General features: G+C 42.9%; 1 protein-coding gene across 2 annotated transcripts; it reads right to left on the bottom strand.

Annotated features, from left to right (window-relative positions):
- Nucleotides 1-2,757: 2,757 nt before the first annotated feature.
- IYD (iodotyrosine deiodinase) lies at nt 2,758-22,808 on the bottom strand. 2 transcript variants are annotated; one of them, XM_059399283.1, is made up of 5 exons: nt 22,518-22,808; nt 12,887-13,078; nt 10,386-10,545; nt 6,631-6,787; nt 2,758-4,323 (listed from the first exon to the last, which is right to left on the bottom strand). In XM_059399283.1, the coding sequence occupies exons 1-5, from the start codon at nt 22,699-22,701 to the stop codon at nt 4,141-4,143; spliced, it is 876 nt and encodes a 291-aa protein (XP_059255266.1). In that variant the 5' UTR covers nt 22,702-22,808; the 3' UTR covers nt 2,758-4,140. The 2 variants fall into 2 exon arrangements, with proteins under 2 accessions (XP_059255266.1, XP_059255267.1); XM_059399284.1 differs by lacking the exon at nt 22,518-22,808 and having other exon boundaries at nt 12,955-13,078.
- Nucleotides 22,809-23,124: the final 316 nt, after the last annotated feature.

Below are 23,124 nucleotides of genomic sequence, written 5' to 3'. Positions count from 1 at the left end.
TGTATTTATAGGCATACCCTCATTTTATTGCACTTTACTTTTATGTTTTGCTGATACTTTTTTTTTTTTAATGGAAGGTTTGTGACAACCCTATGTCAAGAAAGTTTATCAGTTGCCATTTTTTCCAACATTTGCTCACACCATGTCTCTGTGTTACATTTTGGTTGTTCTCACTATTTCGAACATTTTCATTATTATTGTATTTGTTATACGGATTGGTGATCAGTGATTGTGACTCCCTGGAAGCTCAGGTGATGGTTAGCCTGTGTTAGCAAGAAACTACTTTTAGACTAAGGTATGTACATTGTTTTTTAGACATAATAGTATTGCATGCCTAATAGACTACAGTGTAGTATAAACAACATTTATGTGCACTGGAAACCCAAAACGTTCAATGATTTGCCTTCTTGCAATATTAGCCATCTGGCAATGGTCTGGAACCAGACCCACCCTATGCCTGAAGTATCCTGTACTGTCAATTGGAAGGTAGACGTACTGACTTAGTTAATTTCCCTTTGGATGTTTTGGTCTAAAATGTGATACAGAATCCTTCATGTTGTATCCTGATGGGAGACACATCATGTCAGTTACACTTCTGTTTAGTGGTGTGTAATCTTTGAGACTACTCACAAATGGGTCAAAGTAACAACCTCATCTTCCCATTGTAATTTTTAAGTAAAGAGGTGAAAAATACATGCAAACCGACAGCCTCACTTAACCACACAGAGAAAGAAAGCTCCCAGTGGTGAGACCTTCTGGGCCAACTTCAAATGGTCCCGCGTCTGCCACCTGGGCCACAGTGGGCTTCTCCTCCAAAGAGGGGGTGATCTCTGGCCCACCCTTCTTACCTTCACTCCCCTGGATCCCAAAGTAGGGTTGCCTTACGATGACAGCAGTGACCACCCCCACAATAAAGACACCAGCAGGTAGGAATGCTGAGTAGCAGGCATTGTGCCAAACTCTGCAAGGTAAGTCTGATGACTGCCATTTTGCAAATATGAGAAGAGCCTCTATTAAGCAATGAACTCCAGGTCACCAGAGAAATAAGAATTTTTTTCTTTAGCTCTCTGGTAGGGCAGTGGTCTAAACCCAGGCCGTGTGACTCCTAGGCTCCTGTGCTTAACTGTTATACCCATGGCCACCCTTGCTTCCTGGGCATGGCCATGAGGGTGATTGTGTCATACAAGGGTGCACACCTTCCTGCTTCCGGGAACGTTCCTGAGAGTCTAGGCACTTGGTATCTGGGGGGAAGACTCCAGGCCACACTGAGATTTGACTCTTTGTTCTGACATTGATTATTCTCATGGGAGCTTACTTCATGCCCCCTCTTTCCTCCCTGAAAATAGTCTTTTTATGATTCATTAAATAGACCCCTTCAGAAGTTTCCAGAAGCAATCAGATACAGCTAATGTCAAGCCTAGATCCTTAAAAAAGCCCAAGTTCAAGAGAAATAGCAGATATGTTGCTTCTACAGTTTAAAACTACATAGTGCATTAAAGATAAGATTCTTAAAAGATGTCATTATATTTTATTTTATTTTATTTTATTTTTTGCCAAACATGCATAGCACCTAGCCTTAATCATTGTGAGACCACTACTATGACTAACACCAGGCACCAACAATACCAGCCAGCCCTCAGTGCTACGTAACACGTTAGGAACTACATGGGACCCATCAGATACAAGGTTTTAAGTGTAACTTTCACCTTCATTTTATAAAGGAAGAAAATGAGGTTTGGAGAGATCTCTGTTTCTCATGGCCATCTAGCTGGTGAGTACCAGATGAGAAACCAAGTCATGTAGGCTGTGCTGTCAAGACCAACAATCACTGTTACGTTGCCCCTCAAACATCACTGGGGTTCAGGATGCTGACCACGCCCCCACCACCACACACTCCCAAATCCACCTATAACTTTGGATCCCTCCAAAACTTTATTCCGGACAGCCAGCCATTGGCAGGAAGCCTTACTGATAGCATAAATACCCGATTAACACATATTTTGTGTGTTCTGTGTTTTATACACTGTATTCTCCCAATAAGACAAGCTAGAGAAAAAAAAAATCATAAGAAATCACCAAAATACATTGAGACCACTGTCCTGTACTTATCTTAAGAAAATAAAAAAATTCTCATTGCTTAAGAGTCACCTGTAACTCCATTCCCTAAAGAGAAGGATGGCTGTCGTGCCTCCTGAGTCTATGCCTTCGCACATTTGTTCACCGTCTTTGAGAAACCAGGGCGGTGTTTCTGGACGCAGCAATCCGGAAGGTGGACAGGCCTTGGCAATCTGTTGCTGGAGGGTTCCTATCTCACATGGCCGGGCTTTCCCTTTCCTGTCCATGTCTCTTCTTGAGCATGGTACTTGGACTCCCACCACCAGCCAGATTTCCTCTCCACCCTGCTCCCTGGAGGCAAGGTTCCCTTTTATGTGAGCCCCACTCAGCAGACCCAACTAAAACTAGCCCACAACACTGGGCTCAACTAGTTTCAAAACATAAGAAATGTATCACTCTAACTCCAATTTCTTTGTATTGTAACGCCAAAGTGTGTTTATTATTCTGATACCTGGAACTCTCAGAATATCTTTTTTTCTACTAAAAACTGTCTGAAATACAATGGTTAGGCGCCCGTTCCATCCCGTGTAAGTCGAATAAGGCTTTAACAATGTAGCTAAAACGATGCTCATTTATAATAGAGCCCAGGACAAATACCTGTCACAATACTAATGATAGTAAAAAAAGAACAGAAACAAAATGTAAGAGAGTTGGCATTTATTAAAGTCTGTAGCCTTGGGGAAAAGCATGTTTAGAGAAAAATGAAACCAGAGGTACAAGATTTTGGAGATTTTAAAGGAAGCTTCTAGAGCCTTCAAAGGACTTCAGAGGTGGTTGAGGGCACAGGTTCTTGTAATACCTAATTATATTTTAAAGGAAAATAAAAGTCCTTCTTTTCTCTAATACAGATTCGTCACCAGCCTCCGACTCATCAAAAACGCTCAGGGCTTTTCCTAGGTTTTATGACTCCCAAGAGGATGAAAAGAGGCAGGAGAGGTTTTTCTTGAGGAAGCTGAGTAAGAAAATAGAAAACGGGTGATAGAAGGGATAAAGAGACCAGTGGGGATGCTGGATGAGAACTGATCTGAGCTATGAGTGTGCCCGCGCGTATGGAGCCCAGGGAAGGGAACGCAGAGTGATGGGCCAAAGACAAGGTCTGGCATTCCCAACCTCACACCTCCTACCCATCAGTCCCAAACTGCTCGACTGCCATCTGGAGAAAAGGAATATCTTTTGTGGGCTCGAGTAGAAAAGAAGGGAGACACTGTTTGTGCTGTGTATGGAAAACAGTTCCCTTTAGGAAAAAGGAAACAAAGTCTGATTTGTAGTATCAATCGATTGCGGTGTTGTAAACACTCCACCATGGGCGATTTCCAGCGACAAATGGTTTAATAACTGGCTCACAAAATTCCTGAATACTTAAGGAAGTATTCCACAAGCTGGTGTGAACCAGCTCCAACACGCCACTCCATGATTCAACAACCCTTTGCACGTTCGGAGGGCTGCCGGTCAGAGCCACCTGCTCAAGCTGTTCTGTTCTGTGACGGTGATGTTGGAATTATTTTGACAGTTACTTATTAAAAACTAGCAGGGTAGCCATGAAGTTCAGCAAAAGAGTAGATCTCAAAAGCACATCCTGGCCTTAAAGCCACCAGAAATCAGAGGGCAGAAGTTACTTGATGAGTCTAAATTTAAATTCAGGAATGATCACATAGCCGAGTTCTCTGGGCTATGTTCAACATTCTGGTGACTCTTTCCTGCCTATGGGCTTTTTAAATATAAGAGGAAAAAAATCACCAGGACTTTTCTGGAAGAGTTTTAAAAACTTAAAAACTAGGGCCTGTTCTTAGTAAAAGCTTAATGCGTTTCCAGAGTGGATGAGACACAAAAGTACCTGTTGCCCTCTTACTATTTCTGGGGAGCAGGACTTCTCAGACTCCAAGGACCCAATGCGGTGGAAAGTTTCTTGAGTGGAGTGGGGGTGCTGGGGAGACCTAACCACCATGGAAAGAGCAGCCTTGTACACCCAAGAGGGACAAGAGAGGACCAAGCCATTGTCTGCCAGCATCCTGGATGGGCTCTTGACTACACGGTCACCATGATCTGATCTAGGGGTTTCCGTGTTAGGTCGGGCACCGTGGCCTCTTTGCTGGGGTACCCCACTGGGAGCAGCATCAGCAGCTTTTCATTTGTGGGGCGGTCCAGGAGCTCCCTCAGTCGGGGGCCACAGTTGAGAGGAGTGGTAGTGACAGTCACCAGTCCCGCATTCTGCAACAGGAGGGGAGAGAATACATGGGCAAGTGAGGGGAAAAGAAGTCACAGCTGTGCCCTTAGCTTGGGGACATGGTGGTCCCTGTGATGCCTGCATGTCCCATCCTTTCCCAGAAGCCAGCCAGGGCAACTGCACCTTGAACTTCACCTGCTCTCCTCAATCTCCCAGTCCCCACATTGACCCAACGGTGAGAGGCTTCTTGAAGAATTAAAACACTAGTCTTATTTTTCACTGATAGTTAAGAAATAGGAATGGTTATTTCATGGAAGGAAATGTGAGGAATCTTTTTTCTTTTTAAAGAATTTTTAAAAATACTTTATTTATTTATTTGACAGACAGAGATCCCAAGTAGGCTGAGAGGCAGGCGGGGGCTGGGGCAGGCTCCCTGCTGAGCAGAGAGCCCGATGCGGGGCTTGATCTCAGGACCCTGGGATCATGACCTGAGCCGAAGGCAGTGGCTTACCCACTGAGCCACCCAGGTGCCCCAAGGAATTTTAATACACCAAAGGAACACCCCCAGAAGCAGAGAGTTCCTATGTTTACATAATCAACATTGAAGAAGAGCATCATCCCCAGCTAAAAATACCTATGTCCGATCACAGAAGACCCAGGGACCCAGGGATCCGTTGGAGGTAGAGGAATTACTCCATCAACTTCTTCCCAAGCCTCTCCAGATAATAAACACTTAAAAAATTCATGTGCAGCTTTGAGATGTCTCCCAAGCTAACTATCTCCATCCCCCCTACTTTGCCAACCAGAGGGACACTGGAGAGAGTGTCCAGAGCCAGACAGAAGTTCTGGAACTGACTTGGACTGTCTTGCAGGAGAGGCTCTTTGGTCAGATCATTATGGGATCTGTGCAGATGGGGGTTTCAGGAAGATTCCTCTTGCCTCCCTCACAACTAGAACCTACACTCAGAATTAGGCCTGAGGAGCCGCTAGAGGGCAGCAAACTCAACACTAACGGGACGCGGCTGCCTACTGGAGCTTGAGAAAACCTCTGAATTAAGCACTTTTTTTTTTTTTTTTAAACATGTACTTTAAGGAGGGCATGTATTGCATGGAGCCCTGGGCGTTATACGCAAACTATGAATCTTGCAACACTACCTCCAAAACTAATGATGTACTGTCTGGTGACTAACATAACAAACAAACAAAAAAATAAACATATACTTTCCAGTTAAGTGTTTTCATACGCATTACTTTTTTCACCCCACAAACATCTCTGTGAGGATATCCAGTCCCCAGTTTCTTTTCTCGTCTTTTTTTTTTTTTTCCTTGGAGGATTAGTTTTACGTGTTTCTGTTTTTGTTTTCCTCCCAACACGCTAAGATGAATGAACCGTGGGGCCATATGGTCTGACCTCACACGTCATTTCCTCTATTTTAACCAGTCACAGATTCAGGAAGGAAATAAGGGGTCACTTGCTTGAGGCTGACTTCTCAAGAAATCTAAAAGTGAGTGTCTCTTTGGTGTAACAATGATTATATCTTGTGAGGTGTTTTTGGCATATGCATTTTTCTTGAAGAAGCATGTAGGTTTGGGGAATTGTTTGTCTCTTGATGGTTCGATCACTTGTCCTAATAATCTTGTTTGCTTCTCTTGCTTTCTGTGTTTTCTGTCTCTCTCCACCAGTGGACCCTGGTTTCCACTAGAAAGTGCACACAGCTCACACACGAGGCAGTTACCGCTGGGACCTCCCCTACCCCTGCCTGGGGCCTGTCCAGTAGAAGGCGCTCAGAAGCTATGGGTTTAGGGAATGAATAGCATCATGTAAAAAGTGTATATCAATTCCTGCTCTATTTCATGCTGAACAGTGTCTAGCTCCTACAGAGTTGGAATTTTTTTTTTTAAAGCACATAGAGACATCTTTCTCATGCAATACAGTGTCATCTCGACTTTCCAGGAAGAGCTCTAGGACAGAGCCCTCTTCGGAGCGCTGTCATCATTCCACTGGCTCTGACAGCTGCGAGCACAGCTAGGTGGTGTGTCCGCTGAAACCCTTGAAGCTTCCAGTTGTTATGGTTGCAGGCAAACACAGTGTTTTCCTGAGCCTGATGTCGTACATAAGTGAATTTCTGGAGGAATCCCAGCTTGTGGCAACATTATACTCACCAATCCAGCTTTCTAGGGTGACTTTTTTTTTTTAGTACATCAGAGTCGCCTTACTTAGAAATCCAGCTCTAGATAAACAACTTCCAAATGTCTCTAGGCTAGAAACTTGGCTGAAATGTGTGAATAAGGCCACTGTTTGGCCCTGGAGCCGGGCCTTTGGGGGGGGCGGGCTGGGCAGGGGAACATACCTGCAGGGCAGCCAGGAGGAGACCGCAAGCAATGGAGACACTGATCTCGTTGTAGTAGTGGACTTTCCTTTTGCCGTTTGCAGCAAAACCATGAACTTGCTTGAAAATCAGAATCAGAACGGGAGCTGTGTCCAAGTATTCCTTAATCCAATTGGTTCTGAAGGGAAAGAAAGATAATTCAGAGACTATTTGCTCATAATGATTTTTTTTTTTCCAACTTGGCTTATTTCTGTCTAAAATAAAAGCATTTTCTCGGGGCACCTGGGTGGCTCAGTTGGTTGAGCGATGACTCTTGGTTTCAGCTCAGGTGTTGATCTCAGGGTCCTGGGATCGAGACCCATGATGGGTTCTGTGCTCAGTGGGGAGTCTGCTTGAGGATTTCTCTCCCTCTCCCTTTGCCCCCCCCCCATGCACTTTCTCCTCCTTCTCTTAAATAAATAAATAAATAAATATTTACAAAAAATAAAATCAAAGCATTTTCTTGTCTTTCATATTTCAATTTTTACCAGAACAGAATTTTTGTGTGTGTCTTATTTTTCTGTCCAGGGTCATTCAATCCAGTAAACATGTGTTCGTAAGGATATAGCATGGCAAGGCTCAAGAAATGCTGTAAGAGATGAAGATGGTCCTATAACCCAGAGGGCACTATGGAAAACTTGGCAAATTGAAACCTGGTAAGTGGAATTAAAGAAAAGTAAGTCAAGTACTTCAGGAGTTCTCCAAATGAAGGGTTGATCATTTTAAATAGGCAGATCAGAACTTTTCCAGAGTTTCCAGTGAGGTGGGGCGCTGAAGACCAGATGGAAAGGGGGCACAGGGAAGGGCATCCTACTAAGTCGACGAGTAAAGGCAGAGTCAGGACAGAGGATGATTGGCAGGCTGGAATTTTCAAAAGCCTGGTCGCCCAGAGAAAGAGGTACATGGTGGAGCACAGGGGGGCTGTTACTTACTTCATTTGGTAGATAATGGAAAGTGACCACAAGCTCCTGAGCAGAAGCTTCATGTGATCGGGTTTATTTCTGAAAGAGGCAGATTGCTATGGCCAATGGACTGGGAGAATTTGGGGAGGCATAGAGGCTGGAGTTGATCCGTCTGGTATAGGAGCAAAGGAAAAGAAAAAGATCATGGTGAGGTTTAACCAAAATCACTGGGTCAGAGAGTGTAATGTTGTCCATCCTGTTGTGGAGAAAAAGAAGGGAACTTTGTGGGAGTGGGAGATAATTCATGTGAGATATTAATATTAAGTTTCAATTTTTGATTTCCAGCTAAGGAGCCTCTATTCTATTACTGTATCGGATATATTTGGCAAAAGTTTTATTCCAACACAGATATTCAAAGTAATACTCATGCAATGCTATATATTAGAAAATTTTTTTTTTTTTTTTTAGGATACAGACACATTAGGTCATTAATTAACAAAGGATGATTTCATTTTAAGCCTAGTTATGCTTCACTGTTTTAAAACATACTAAACTCACTTGTGCAGTTTTCTATGGTTCCTCTTACACTCTTAACTTCTACAGTTTACATTTCCAAACCTACCTTCCCATGCTTCTACCAGCTTACATGCTTCTTGGCCTTTTGGCTAAGATCAAGTGTAGTACCACACACTTTAGTCAGCTTAGTCACATTGAGTTATTATCAATCCTTTTCTCCTTACAAACATGGAGAATGGTCATCATTTACAAAGAGCATAAACTCTGGAGCTGACGGATGTTGTCATTTTGGGTAATTTCTTGAATGTCTCATGGCTCCACTCCTGCATATGTAAAGAGCACTATCAGACACTCACCCCATACAGCTATTGTGTGGGTGAGATCAGTCAAATAGATAAAATACCTAGAAATATACCTAATCTAGCACAAACTGATATGTGAGTGTAAGCATTACTACTACTACTATTATTTTAAAATGGATAATTCAAAAAAAGATTAATGCAAGATGAAGATTAAGCAGTTAAACTTGGTTCAAAGGCAAATTAATAATTTCAATGATTTTTATACTTTTTTTTTGCCTGGACATACATTAGTATCCTCATATTTCTGGTTTGTTAAATTTTACAGGAATTTATTATGACATCACATTAAAGCTAATAAAAACATAGCAACAAGACCTATTAGGAGAAGGAAAAATAGGACCTCCTGCCTGGGGTGAGGGCTTAGACCCACAAACAGAAAAACAGAAGGTTTGACAGGTAGGTTGGACCCAGGTTGTATATTGAATCTTTAATGACAGCTATGGGCTTCAAAACTGACTCAAACAGGATGTCAGGATATATGCTCATTTGCAATTCAATTCAACAAACATTTATTCAGTTACCCACTATGCATCAGTACTATGCTAGATGGTTTAATGTAAGACACCTTAAATCTGGACTCCTAGAGTTTTTATGTATACATGTGTGTGTACATACTGCCTGCAGAGAAAGTCTATAATCTTTCTGAAATATGGCCTATAACACAAGAAGAAAAGTAAACCAATAATTAAAATGCTATGTGATAAAATGGCCATATTAGATGCACAGAAAGTGTATGTTAGGTTTTTGGAGCACAGGGACGAAAGAGTGACTAATTTTGCCTTTGCTGGGGAGAGGACCAGGGGCTAGCGGCATTCTGTAGGCACTGTGCATGCAAAGAGCAGGCCATCCCAGGTAGGAACTCAATTTGACCCATCCCATTTTTTCCCCCATGAATATGCAATAAGGTTCTTATATTTATTATTAATATCCTATGCTAGTTCCAGAGCATGGTAATAAGTTAAAACTCCGTAAGACATCAATTTCTTAGGGTTTAAATATCTTAGGAAAAATATGTCCTCTGGGGCCAAATAAATGAAACAGGAGCAGAGCCAAGAGGCCCTCTTCCCCTCCCCCAGCCAGCCCTGAATACTGGATGAGAGGTCCCTCCTCTTCTCCCCAGGGCTGCAATCTCATTGCCCTTTCTTGTCTTACAGGCTTGGGTCACACTGGGGTGTTGGATAACACCCCAGGACTGGCCACGGAATGCCCACAACTGAAAGCCACAGGTATGAAGACCTCTGTATTCCAAGTACCAAATCTCGTTCCATTGTCCCTCCTCAGCCTCCGGGCACCCTGGAGGGGAAAGGAAATGGCCTTTGTGGGGAAGGCAGAGTTTATAAAGAGGACTCGGCAAATGACAAAGCAGAGTCTAAACAATTGAAAGTGACCATTTTGATGACAAAAGTGACTGAGAAGTTATGAAATGCATCTGAGCTATTATGAAGGAGACTGGCCCTCAGTGGGGAAAGAGGACTCCACAAGTCACTGTTAGTCACAGCGACCAGAGGAACAGACGACTTAGAGGACCTACCCTAATGCATTAAATCTAGTCACAGTGAGTTTCACCACACTTCCTTCCTGGAGATAAGGAGGCCTGCGCAGTGACTAACGCCCAATAGATATTACACTTACACTAAATATCTACTCTACTAACTGTACCCAAACTAAAGCCTGCTTAATAACATCACTTGGAAGATGGTATCACTTCCGCAAATGGAATTTACTTCAGTCAAGGTCCTGAGAAATACCTCACAATCTTACATTCCAGATAGGAGAAAAGTAAGTCCCCAGTGTTTTATTTACTATTGCTTGGGTCAAAGCCCATTTATTTCCCGAAGACGTGGATGGCAAACATGCAAACATTTAATTTTCATAATGAAGTAAATCCTAGACATTCCCATTTTACAGATAAGAAAACCAAGCACAGAGAGGTTAATAACTCCATCAACTTTTGTACCTCAGCTTCTTCAGGTCCGTGACCCATTGGCGTCCCATCCGTTTCAAGTAGTTTATTTCCTCCTCCTCCTCAATGATCTGTCGAATCTTGTGCTTCACATCCGGGTCCTTCACAACCACAAAGGTCCAGGGCTCTGTGTGGGCCCCACTTGGGGCGGTTCCTACCATCCATTAAATTAAAATTAGAAATTAAAACATAGGAAAATGTGAAAATGTTCATTAAGGATAGATAGGATAACTCATACTTGTTCAAAATGAAGTTAGATCACCTGGTGAACGAAGGGCTTGGCCACAGACACTGGTGTGTGGCTGCCACTCCGTTTCAGTCTGCATCCCTTTAGGGGCAACAAACCAGCTAACTGAGTTCAAGACCAGTGGTTCTAGGGCTATGGGAATTTATCACCACTTCTCTAATTGTGTGGAGGAAAACATCCCTAAATAACTGTGCCTGGACCACTAGGTGAATCCAGAAGGGAAACTCTGACGGCCCAAATTCTCTGAGATGTTGTTTGTTTTGATATTCTTGAAACAGGATAAAGTCATGAAGCTTACTGAAAATGATAAAAATTCAAATAGCAAAATGACTTTTAAACACTTATGAAATGGGCACCTGGGTGGCTCAGTCAGTTAAGCATTTGACTCCTGATTTCAGCTCTGGTCATGATCTCAGGGTCGTGAGATCGAGTCCCACCTCCAGCTCCATGCTAAGCTTGAGATTTTCTCTCTCCCTCCGCTCCTCTCCCCACTTACACTCTCTCTCAAAATAAAAACAAAACTTGCCTTTAAAAAAAATAATAATAAGGGGCACCTGGGTGGCTCAGTGGGTTAAGCCTCTGCCTTCAGCTCAGGTCATGATCTCAGAGTCCTGGGAATGAGCCCGGCATCGGGCTGTCTGCTCCGCGGTGAGCCTGCTTCCCCCTCTCTCTCTGCCTGCCTCTCTGCCTACTTGTGATCTCTGTCTGCCAAATAAATAAATAAAATCTTTAAAAAAAAATAAATAAATGAAATACTCATGAAAGGGAACTGAACTACAAATTGTTTGGTACCTATATCAGAACCCTGAATGTGGTACTGTGCAGTTTGTGGTCTTGGGGACACATGAGATCTCCTGGCCCTCAGTGCTTAGTACACATAAGTCTGTCTTCAGGTCTCATGGGCTATGGGAACCCTCAGCCCACACTTGGGTCAGTCCCAGGATCCTGAGTCAAAGCTTCTTAGTGTATCTCAGCGTCCAAGGAGCTTGAATTCTTTTTCAGATTCCAACCAGGGCCATCTTCTGCTGTGAGTCACCCTGCTGTCCCAGAGATGGCCTGCTGTTCCAAGTGAGAGAATGTGACCCATAGGTAGGCTATTTCAGAAGGAAGTATTCCTTTCTCCCTAGTGAGTAATTTAATGACATAATCTCTGCATGGGGGGTGGGGGGGTGGAGGGGTAGGTGGGTGGGGTGGGGGCAGGGGGGCGGTTAGAACTGCCTGCTTGATGGGGATCTTTGCCTCCAAACACTCCCTGTGGTTGAGAGGGCATGACTGGATTGTGAAATGCAAGTCAAAAGCTACACACAAAGCCCATATTTCTGAAAAGAGTGATTCCAGTTTCCGTTGTACTCATGTTTTTCCACTAAATATTGTCATCGCTACACATAAGAAATAAATTGTTCCCTAACGTTTCTGATTATGCCAAATTCATCTGCGCATCATATGTATAAACACACAAATATAGGTAAAGGTAAATATGTGGAAGGAACTCAAGGACCGTTATTGTTAAATGAAAAACTAGCCAGTACATTTGTATTCTTAGTTTAAATGAATGCTTTATTCTTGCTTCCTTTCATTTTGAGCAATGGATCACAATAGCCATGTAATATTTCTGCAAATGAGCTTAAATGTGACTTATATAGGAAAAATACACAATACTCCAGTAGTATTCAAATAAGAAGATTTCTCTTATGTCTCTTTCCCCTTCTTCTGTAATTCCTTTATTCTCCTCCACGGAGATATCAATTTATGTTGAAAATGGGGTTGCCTTGCTGTAGATTACTCTGAAAATTCACATAATGAATGTTGCTAGTTCATTAGAGAACAGTATGAGAGCATCATGCTGTATAATATAAAAAATTTGGTTCCAAAAAGAGAAATGCATAAATGTGAAGGTGTGTGTATATGTGTGCATCCATGTGTTTCAAGAGGAGGGGAAAGAAAGGGCATGTTTCTCTTCCAGTATGTAATAGTATGTTCAAAAATTTTAATTTTTAAGAAAAGACCATAATATTCAGTAATTTCAGAAGCTTTACACTGTTGTTACATCTGCTCCCAGGAAGTTTGTAATAGTCCATAGTTTGTAGAAAGTGGAAATCATTATGTTTCTGGCAGCCAGTCAATACCTGGGTAAGCCTTTAGAGATAAATGCATTGCTCTGGGCTTTGTTCACTGTGTTTGAGCTTTATTGCCCCAGTATTATCACTTGCAGCTGACATTCTCAAGGACGCAATGTGCCATTACAGACCTGCTGCTTTGATGACATTATCAATGACTTCCATGGGTACTTGCTCATTACTTATGAATCGGACAGACCGCCTTTTATTGAGAAGTTCATAAAATTCCTGGGACCGCTTAACCATTTCTTTTTCAGGATACCGGGTGTGGGAGAACGGGATATGTTCAACATTTTCCTCTGAGTCTTGCCAGTCATCAGCATCTGCAAATACAAGCAAGAAAAGCAGGAAATTCAATGACCTCTCTTGGTCATGAAGGGGAGCAGATTACGCCACCCCCAAATATGCCTTTTTGACATAAGAACTATATTGAGCTGATTTTTTAAGAAACAACAGACACAAGAAAATTTCTGAAAACCAGAGTGAAAGTTACCTTTTTGTAAGGAACACTTACTTTTATAAAGGATATCTCCATTCATAAGCTTTTTCTGTACCCAAGAAATTTTTTATCAATGGAGAAGGTAGACTTAAATCTGCACAACAACCTTACTCTTTTTTTAAAGTTATTTTTATTTTTTAAAAATTTATTATGTCAGTCACCATGGAGTACATCATTAATTTTTGATGTAGTGTTCCAAGATTCATTGTTTGCATACAACGCCCAGTGGTCCATGCATGTGTCCTCCTTAATACCTATCACCAGGCTCACCCATCCCTCCACCCCCTCTCCTCTAAAACCCTCAGTTTGTTTCCTAGAGTCTATAGTCTCTCCTGGCTCACCTCCCCCAGGGATTCCCCCTCCCTTCATTCTCCCCCTCCTTCTCCTAATATCCTCCCTGCTATTCCTTATGTTCTGCAAATAAGTGAAGCCATATGATAATTGTCTTTCTGTGCTTGACTTATTTCATTTAGCATAATTTCCTCCAGCTCCATCCATGTTGGTGCAAATGGTAGGTATTCATCCTTTCTGATGGCTGAGTAATTTTCCATTGTATATATGGACCCCATCTTCTTTATCCATTCATCTATTGAAGGGCATATCAGCTCCTTCTACAGTTTGGATATTGTGGACATTGCTGCTATGAACACTGGGGTGCATGTTCCCCTTCTTTTCACTACATCTGTACCTTTGGGGTAAATACCCAGGAGTGCAATTGCGGGGTCCTATTGTGCTCTTCTTGATAACTTCCCATAACTGGATCCTCCTCCCCCAACATCTTTCTTTCATTTTTTGTAGAAGATGGTAATTAAGATGGTGGCTTGGGCCATTTCAGGGACTCACTCAATTTTCCTGAATCTGTCCCATGTATACAGGAAGTATATGTGTTATTAAGATCCTATTTTTTTTTTCTCTTCTTAGTGTGTCTTTTATTATGGCTGGGGGTGGTTTCTTCAGCCAAGAACCTAGAAGAGTAGAGAGGAAATTATTTTTTCTCCCCTACAGTCATAAGGTGGCCAATAGGGAGAAGGAAATAAAGTTCTCAAAAATGTCTCCCAGATTATCATTTCAAAAACATCAAGAAAAAATGAAAAGAATGAGTCCACAGAATCCTGAACTCTGATCTTGACTATTGGCTATCCAAATTCCATACTGGTTAGAAATCAAGAAAAAGAAAATTTTACCTACACAAAGATGAAGAATGAAAATTCCTATTAATGGCTAACTGGCATATTTGAAACAATATCCCAAGAACTAAAAACCACTAAGATCATGAAACAAAGTATCTTTAAAGTATTAAAACAACAACAATAAATTGCTGACAATGTAGTAAGAAATTCCTAAGCCAAAACTGAAGGGAAATATGAGCCTGCAGAGGCAAGTAAGCACAGAAGCCACTTTTCCTTTGATAGTATTTGCCAATCTCTACATATTTGAAATTTTATTTTTATATTTTCAGGGGTTGTGGGGGGCAGGAATCAAAGCTCAGACCAGTACACAGTGAGAAGGTGAATAAGCTGTGACCTCAAGATTACATTCTTAAAGAAAACATGGATAATAAATATAATAGCCCCCAAGGGGTTATACCATTTGGTGGGTCCTGCCTAAAACTTGAACTTGGAAATAGGTGCCCTTGCCTATAAATGTCTCCATTGTCTAATAGAAACAAATGCTAATATACAAGTAATTTTAACTACAATTACTATAATTACCCACCATATTCAATCAAGCATAAAAAGAAAACATTTTGAGCAAGAAACAACAGAATTGTTATTTAAAAAGTCTCCAAATATTAGAATCATCAGTCTCAAAAGATACAACTACTATGATTACTAGGTTTAGAGAGGTAAAAGCACAAATCTGTAGGGTGCAGAAAAAGATAAAAGGTGACATAGAAAATATGAAAAAAATAAACTTCCAAATTGAAAAGGTAATAGAATTAAGAACTTAATGGATGGATTTAAAGCAGGATATACATACCTAAAGAAAAAATTAGTGAACTGGAAGAAAACTCAGAAGAAAATATCTGGAATGGAGCAAGGAGAATCCAACAGATAGAAAGCATAAACGAAGCAGGGTGAGGTGTATATTGGAGGGAGACAAAAGTGAAGGAGAAAGAACCATTGAGAAACCACTACAATAGCCAGGGTGGGATGATGTTGGCCCAGGCTAGTTGTGCAACAAAAGAATGACAAATTCTTGGAGCATCTTGGAGATACAAATGATGAGATCTGCGGAACTATGTGGTTGGGAGTGGAGAGAGAGAGCGACTAAGGATGAAACCCAGGTGGCAGGCTTTAGCACCTGGGAAGACAGTGGGACCATCTACTGAGATAGAAGATGAGCGATCTGGGGGAACCATCTGGGGGAAGTAGAAGTAGGAATCACCAGTCCGTCACATTTGAGATGCCTGTGCGTTGTTCAAGCAGAGATTCCTAGTGTGAAACTAGAAGTCTGAGTCCAGAAGGCTGGATGTCACTTTGGGAACCTCCCCATAAAGATGAGAATGACAACAGGAAAAGAAGGAAGAGAACAAGAGGATCTAGTGCCTGGCCCTGAGGGTCTGGAACATTCCAGGTGGAATTCAGGTAAAGGATTAACTTTCCCCTTCAATCATATGCACATACTTTACTCCTAGGCCTTTGAGGACTGACTGGGGAGAGAGAAGGCAAGAGAGGATGACTTCAAAGACACTGAAAACCTCAAGGACAATACAAGGTCAGCACGAACAATAGTTTGCACATTGCTGTTAGTGAGAAAATTCCTTATATATTTTACTAGCCAGGGAAGTTTGGACCCAAACTATACACATTTAATGAAAATGCCCAGTTACTCAGTTAAAAGGAAGTAGATGTGATTGGGGAATAGCAGCAGACACCTATCAGCTCTCTAGTGATCAATTCTCAACTAAACCCAAGTGTCATCAGTATCAACCCTGAACTTATCAAATGTGTTAATAAAGACTTTCAACACCAGTGATAACTTCTATATCATTTGTTATGAAGTCTGACAACCTCTGTTCTTAGTAGGTGGTAAATGAGCAAATGCATGAAATGCCTCATTACCTGTTTGAAAAGTAGGTTACCAACTCTTACTATCCATTCAGAATTTGTATAAACTAAAGGCAGTCTAGGTGCATGATTTGGCAGTTTCTGCAGCTTCTAAAGTCCAAGGTAAGAGTTCCCACTGTAGCAGAATGAAGCGGCTGCTGCCTAAACCTTATCAGTGAGCTGGGCAGACAAATGGCCTGATCAGTGCTGGGTTAGATTGTCCTGAAAGGCTTGGTCTTCCTGGAGCTTCTCCCAGAGCAGAAGGGCAGGGCAGTGAACTGATACCAAAGGTACTTTTCTCCTTCCCCTTGACCTCCTGACTGCTCTAAGAGGAAAGAGAACAGCCACTGTAACCTAGTCATTTTGTTTCCATGCTAGACCAGCCAAGCCACTCGGGGGGATTCACTCAGGCATAAAACCCATGTATTTCAAAACAAATGTGTGCAATTATGGTCCACTTTTTGCTATAAGTCTGTGCTGCTACACTTGGGGTTTGCACACTTGGGGTTGACACCAAGAACTACTCACCTTTTATCATTGCTTTAATGCCAAAGAACCCCAAACTCCACTATAATAAGGTTTAACACCCAAGAAGTTCTAGGCCACATGTATTCTCTAGTGCTTAACACAAAGGTGGTTTGTGGTGTTTTTTTTTGGCTGCATGTCTACATAAGTTGCTTTTGTGTTTTTGCAGTTCTATTTCAAAACCTTTGCAAATGAGCCAAATTTTCTAGCTAGGAAGCTAAAAGGCCAATTTGTGTCATGTTATCCTTGTTCCCTCCTTCGAATTTTGGAGAACATTGAGAAGCAATATTAATAAGCGTGAGGGTAATGCAGCTTTTGCAGGAGACTGATAATGAAGGTGGGGATGTAGCAAGGTAAGGGCTCAACCCCTGCCCTGAGAGCCCTGAGAACACCTCCTTCCCGACTGCCTCAGCCCTCACGGTTTCCACACCGGCCTGTCAGTCATTCAGCACCCTACAGTATATATTTCACTAGCAGCTCCTGAGGTGTATGGCAGCTGGAGACTCTGGGAGATGTTCAGATGGAAAGTTCTTGAATAGAGCAATGTTATTGTAGGGGCTCAGGGCAGGCTGCCCCAAAAGCTGCCACAATGGCATATTGATTATTCTGAATTGAAGCTACTTGGGAAATAGCTGGTATAAGAAGGAACCTCTGACCCTCCTCTGCCCCCTTAAAAGCAGAAAATAAATCTCTCAGGAAACGTACTCCACCTATACTAGAAAGTAGTGTATATATATATATATAGAGAGAGAGAGAGAGACCCTCATCACCAGAGACAAGGACTTTAGAGCCAAGAAACCTGTATAAACAAATCTTTTTACTTTTTACCAATCTACTACCTCAGCCCAAATTCTGTTTAGAATTCCTTCCTAATTGAAGCCTTCAAGCATTTGTTTTCTTTGTCCTATCAACTCCTCACAAATTTATTGTCTCTGTCTAGAATGTATAAAATCTGCCTGGCTTGGTCATTTTTTGGGGTCTCAATTTTATTATTGGGTCTCTGTGCACACATAATTAATTGTGTTTTTGTTTTCTTCTATTAACCTGTCTCGTGTGAATTTAATTCTTAGATGAGCTTGAAGAACCTTGAAGGGTAGAGAGTAATTTTTCCTCCCCATGCTATCCTAAATGAATTTGACAAACTTCTTTCTGAGCCCCATCATCTCTTGAGGTATGTCAGTGCCCCCTTCTACCTCTGTGTTGGTCCTTACCTTCCCCTAGGGCCCACCCAGATTTGATCTCAAAGACAATGTCTCCATGCAAGTCCTTTCCCTTTGCTAATCTTCTCCCACCTGAGTTTACCTGTCTTTGCCCTAAAGTTTTAAGGTCTTATAAAAGTCTTGGTAAATCAACCTTTTAAAGCTAACCATGTAAAAGTATTAATGACTGTGTGTATGTGTGTGTGTGTGTGTGCCCAAGGATAATGAAAAGTAAAGACCAAGCCAGATTTATTGCTTCCTATAGCAAAAGAGTCTCTGTGAACACAGTAAATACTGCTGACCTTTTACAGTATTTTGGACAGTGATGTGCTAGTAAACCAGCTCTAGGAGGGAGGAGGGGAGCCTGACTTACAACACTTGCCAATTTCCGCTGTGTAAATACTTTCATCCAGTCCTCAATTCAAGCTGATAATTCAAAAATGGTGCACGAAATTCCTGAATATTTAACAATTGGTTCTTGCTTCTCTCAGAGGCTACCTATAGCATACCACCGGTTGGGAAGCTTGGAGTTCAGGGATTGGTGACTCCCAGAAATGTAATAGGATTAATATCATCTCTAGGGACAGTGTTACTTGTTTGATACTGTTGTTGATTGGTTGGTACTGAAGTGAATTCATCCCTGATTGGCTGGCTTTCAGAAGCAAGAAACTGTCACTGACTGGTCCGCTGGCTAAGTTTTTACTGAAGTGAGTTGTCATTGAGCTATTGAACAGATCTGAAACTGGTTCTGACAGCTGCTTATTACCTCGATTACCTAAATTTTAATTCTTAGGGGCTACCCACATTAGATAATTTTAACACAGGCCTTTTTTTTAATGACCACGCACAAACCTTGAAGATGCATATTGTCTCTACATATACATATACGTCATATATATGTATATACATATATTTCGTATGTATATATATATCATGTATATACACACAGAGATGCATTAATTTGTGTGTGAAATTTATAAGATCATATACACACACATATGCGCATATCTATGGACATATATCTACCCTCACCACTGAGCATTTTTCTAACACATTTTTTCCCCTTGCTTCTGTCTCCCATTGCCTTTCCTGCCTTCCATTGGTGTGACTGATTTTTTTTTGTTTTGTTTTACCTTTTCTCACCTGGAAGTTACACAGTATATTAGGTTGAACTAAATGAAATTGCTAACGCAAGCCTTTCTCAGTAGTGACTGGACAATCTGGGACAACCAAAATTTCAACTAGGACAGTAGCTTTTGGATGGTCAGTAAAGCTAACTGGAGACAAATTCCTACCAACATTAAAGCAAACATATCCTGGGGCACCTGGGTGGCTCAGTTGGTTAAGCAACTGCCTACAGCTCAGGTCATGATCCTAGGATCCTGGGTTCGAGCCCCATGTTAGGATCCTTACTCAGCAGGGAGCCTGCTTCTCCCTCTTACTCTGCCTGCTACTCTGCTTCTGTGCTCTCTCTCGCTCGCTATCAAATAACTAATAAAAATTTTAAAAATAAAACAAACATATCCTGATGAGATGTGTTCCCTCTATCTTTTTCTTTTATTTCCATTTCCATGCACTTCCGTGAATCAGGCCTGACTAGAATATGTTTGTGCAGGATTTTTGCCTTGTTTTAGGGAGACAATCTAAGGTTTTCTCTTTGTCACTTGTCCTCCTAAGACTGCTGCTACAGTTAAACAGGAAACTGAAAATATTAACAGAACTCATGTTTGGCCATCCCCAAAGGAAGTCTGTGACTGATGTCTAGTAAGCATGGCCATTCTGCACCCTTCCCCCATTCCCCAAGCCACCCACACACATGCTGATTCTCTGGTCTACGAACCTGGAGTAGGAATTCTTTGTGAGAAAGATTGTATTGTTACCCATTATTTTCCTTAACTCACACTAGGATAGCCTAAATACATATTTTACTGTATTGTCTCCTATAATTAACTTTCAGCAGAGTTTGAAACTGGTATCCATTTGCTGTCATCAAAAGCACCTCCATGTTTCTTTAGAAATGGAATCCTTTCTCTTGTATCTCTTCTACCCCCTGCTCAATCTCCTCTAAACCTGCACCTGGTACTGGTGCCATGAGTCCTTTCTTGGACTGTGTACACCCATCCAGGGCTTAAGAGTAGGGACCTGGGGGTGGCAGAGAAGCCTGGGTTCAAATGTTGCTTCTCACTGATCACCTGTGAGACCTCAGTAGGCGTCACTTCAGCGAACAACAAAAATTCCAACAATAGACTGAACTCCACATTCAGAGAAGAGGGCCCCATGGCTGCTGAGATGCCCCTAAAATTCAACCTATTCTTCTGTGTGAGGAACAGAGAATAAAGAAGCAGAGGATTTTGAAAAAAAAAAAAAAAAAAAAAAAAAAAAAAGAGTAAGTAGGAAGAGAACAGAACCAGACAGGGCCATACAGTTTGTGTGTTCCCAAACTTCAGACCCAGCCCCCTACCCCTGGGTCCCCACCAGCCTTACCAATTCCTCTCGTATCCCCCAAACTCTTCAAATTCAGGGGCTTTTCCTCAAAGCATACTACCTCTGATGTCTTGGGGTGATGGTCTTCTCCCGCCCTCTCTGTTCTAGGTTGTTCTTCTGTTAGAAAGACAGCCTAGCAACTGGCTGTGTGTCCAGAATCCAGAACACATTGCCTGGGTCCTGGCTCTACCAGGATCTGCTTAAGCTGGTTGCTTAGCATAGTTGAGCCCCAGTTTCTTTCTCTCTAATGTGGGACAGTAACAGTGTCCACCTTGTGTTGACATGAAGACTGAGTGGTTTACTCTACATCAGCTGGGATGCCAAGTGAACAGAGCCAGTGTTCTCTAAGAGCCTGCTGTCGTCATTATCCTGAGCTGCTCCCCCATATGGTCTTGTCTGTGGTCGCTTCTCCCACCACCACCCACAGCCCCTCTTAACTGCAGGTGCCCCAGATCCATCCTCCGTCTTCTGGCCAGCAGCGTCTCTTTAGGGAATTCACCAGTTTTCCAAGTTTCAAGTATCCCCCTGTGCTGGTGAGCGTCCAATCAGTGTCTCTGGACCCCTCACCTGGACTGCCTTTCCCTGTCTGCTTAGATGTGTCATCTTCTCAAATCCAACATGTCCCTGTGTACGTTCAACATCTTCTCTGTGCGTCCTCTCCCCTCCCCCGTGTGGGATCGTGTCCTTCCGCTTCTTCCAGCCTCCAGCTCTCATCCTCCCCTTCTCCCCCTACCCAAGGTATTACCAAACCCTGTTGTTCTTCCTGTAACTTTTTGACCAGAGCAGACTATCACGCGGCTTCACAGCGGATGTCCCTTTGCTTAAGAAAAGTGCTTCTCGACTGGGCCGAATTGCCATATGGGTGGGATTCGTTCAGTGAAAGGAAGAGTGAGAGGCAGGTCTGCTCAGAGGCTGCCTGACCTTGAACTCTATGCACTACATTCAGCATGGCTGGCTCCCAGCACTGAGTGCCAGCTGTATACACCAGCCCCCAATCCTGAGATTAGGGCAGCTCAGAACACATGCGCACATACGTGCACATAGGCACATCAGTACACCCCCAACCAATATCCAGGTGGCCTCTTCCCAGGGTGCGGTATCACTAGCCCAGCTGAGAATCACGGAGTCTCTTCCAAATTGAATCCATCCTACAAACCCACCTCAGATGAACCTCAAACCCTGATCGCTTAAGGCTCAAGAGCCTCTCCCTCCTGCCTGCTCCCTCACCACCTCGGGTCAGCCATGACCGGGCCCATGCTCACCACCACAATGCACTCTCGCCCATCTCCTCCCCCCACCCAACTCCAGTGCGGTCCTCCCACCTTCTCAGCATCTTTCCCAAGGGCTCCATCCCTGCTTTTATGCTCTTTCTGCTCCTTTTGCTTCAGATGCCTCCTAACCATAGCTATTGGTGTCCTAGTAATCTGCCAGGCCTGACTGTCCTTTCCTTGTGGTCCCACCATGCCCCTCTGCCTCCTTGAAACCCCTGATGATCACTTTAGCCCCTCACTCCTCCCTCATTTTACCTGTTTATTGCCTTGTCTGCTAAACGGGACACCCAGCTTTGAGGACACAGCCGAGTGGTCTCTAAGCCACGCAACCTGGCCCAAGGAAAAGTAGTGAGCCCCTCAACCGATGTCGCTTTTTACATTTCCAAGACCTTGTTTCAAACCTGACCATTTCCCCCACCAGCAGACTGGGATGTGCCCCTTCAGAAAGATTTCAACAGCCGGAACAGGTTTGGGGCCAGGGAAAATGTCAGCCCCTCAGCGGTTCTTTGACTCTTTTTCCAGAAAACAAGGGGGGTTGGTGCCAGCAGGTGCTAAGCTGACCACCTGAGAAAAATGACCTGTCCCTGTCACATAGTACTGTAATCTGTACAGTAGACGCTGCCGATGAAAGTTCCCCGTGTGTGTTTCCTCCTTTCCATAAGCCCAGGTTTCAATGGGCGCCCAGCAAAGCAACACAGAAGGTGGAAGCGAGGCAGCTGTGCCTGTATCCTTACCTTCTTCCACTGGGTGCAGGTCAGAGCTGTCTTTTAGGTCCTCATCCACCCAAGGACGGGCCTGGGCCCTGGCTCTAGTCTCCCCCTTTCTTCTCTCCATGTTTCCATCAGCATTTTTAAAGATCCAGGCAATCAAAATGCAGACAACTGCTACCAAAAGTGGAGTCAGGAAAAACATGGTCATAAGACTGACTCTGAACGGTGCCCACGCTTCCCACACGGCATTTAAACAAACAGAGCCGGAACGAGAAATGCTGGGGGATGGGATGAAGGAAGAGAGAGGTGTGCGGCTGTGGGAGGGACCTGCTGAACTCTCGGACTCTAGGAGGACTTTGCCAAGGAGCAAAGATCATGGCGTGTGCCTCCAGGGTGTGTTGTCGGGTTGGAAATTCACAGGTGCATCCCCCTTTTAAAACTGTGCTCTATCAATATATTCCTAAACAATAATTGCTGGGATCTGAGGAAACACTTGAATGCACCAGATCTTGCTAACAGTGGTGTAAGGGGTTTGGTTTTCCTCCTGTATAACTTTTCTCTGAGAGACCTGTGTCTTCATCTTGCCAGAAGCCAGGAACCACCTGGGGGTCTTGTTTTTAAAAGAGATTTC

The sequence above is a fragment of the Mustela nigripes genome, chromosome 5 (genome assembly GCF_022355385.1).
Source record: "Mustela nigripes isolate SB6536 chromosome 5, MUSNIG.SB6536, whole genome shotgun sequence".
NCBI classification, from domain to species: domain Eukaryota; kingdom Metazoa; phylum Chordata; class Mammalia; order Carnivora; family Mustelidae; genus Mustela; species Mustela nigripes.
The sequence above is the reverse complement of the archived record's forward strand: the minus strand, read 5'-3'. Positions and strand labels throughout refer to the sequence as shown.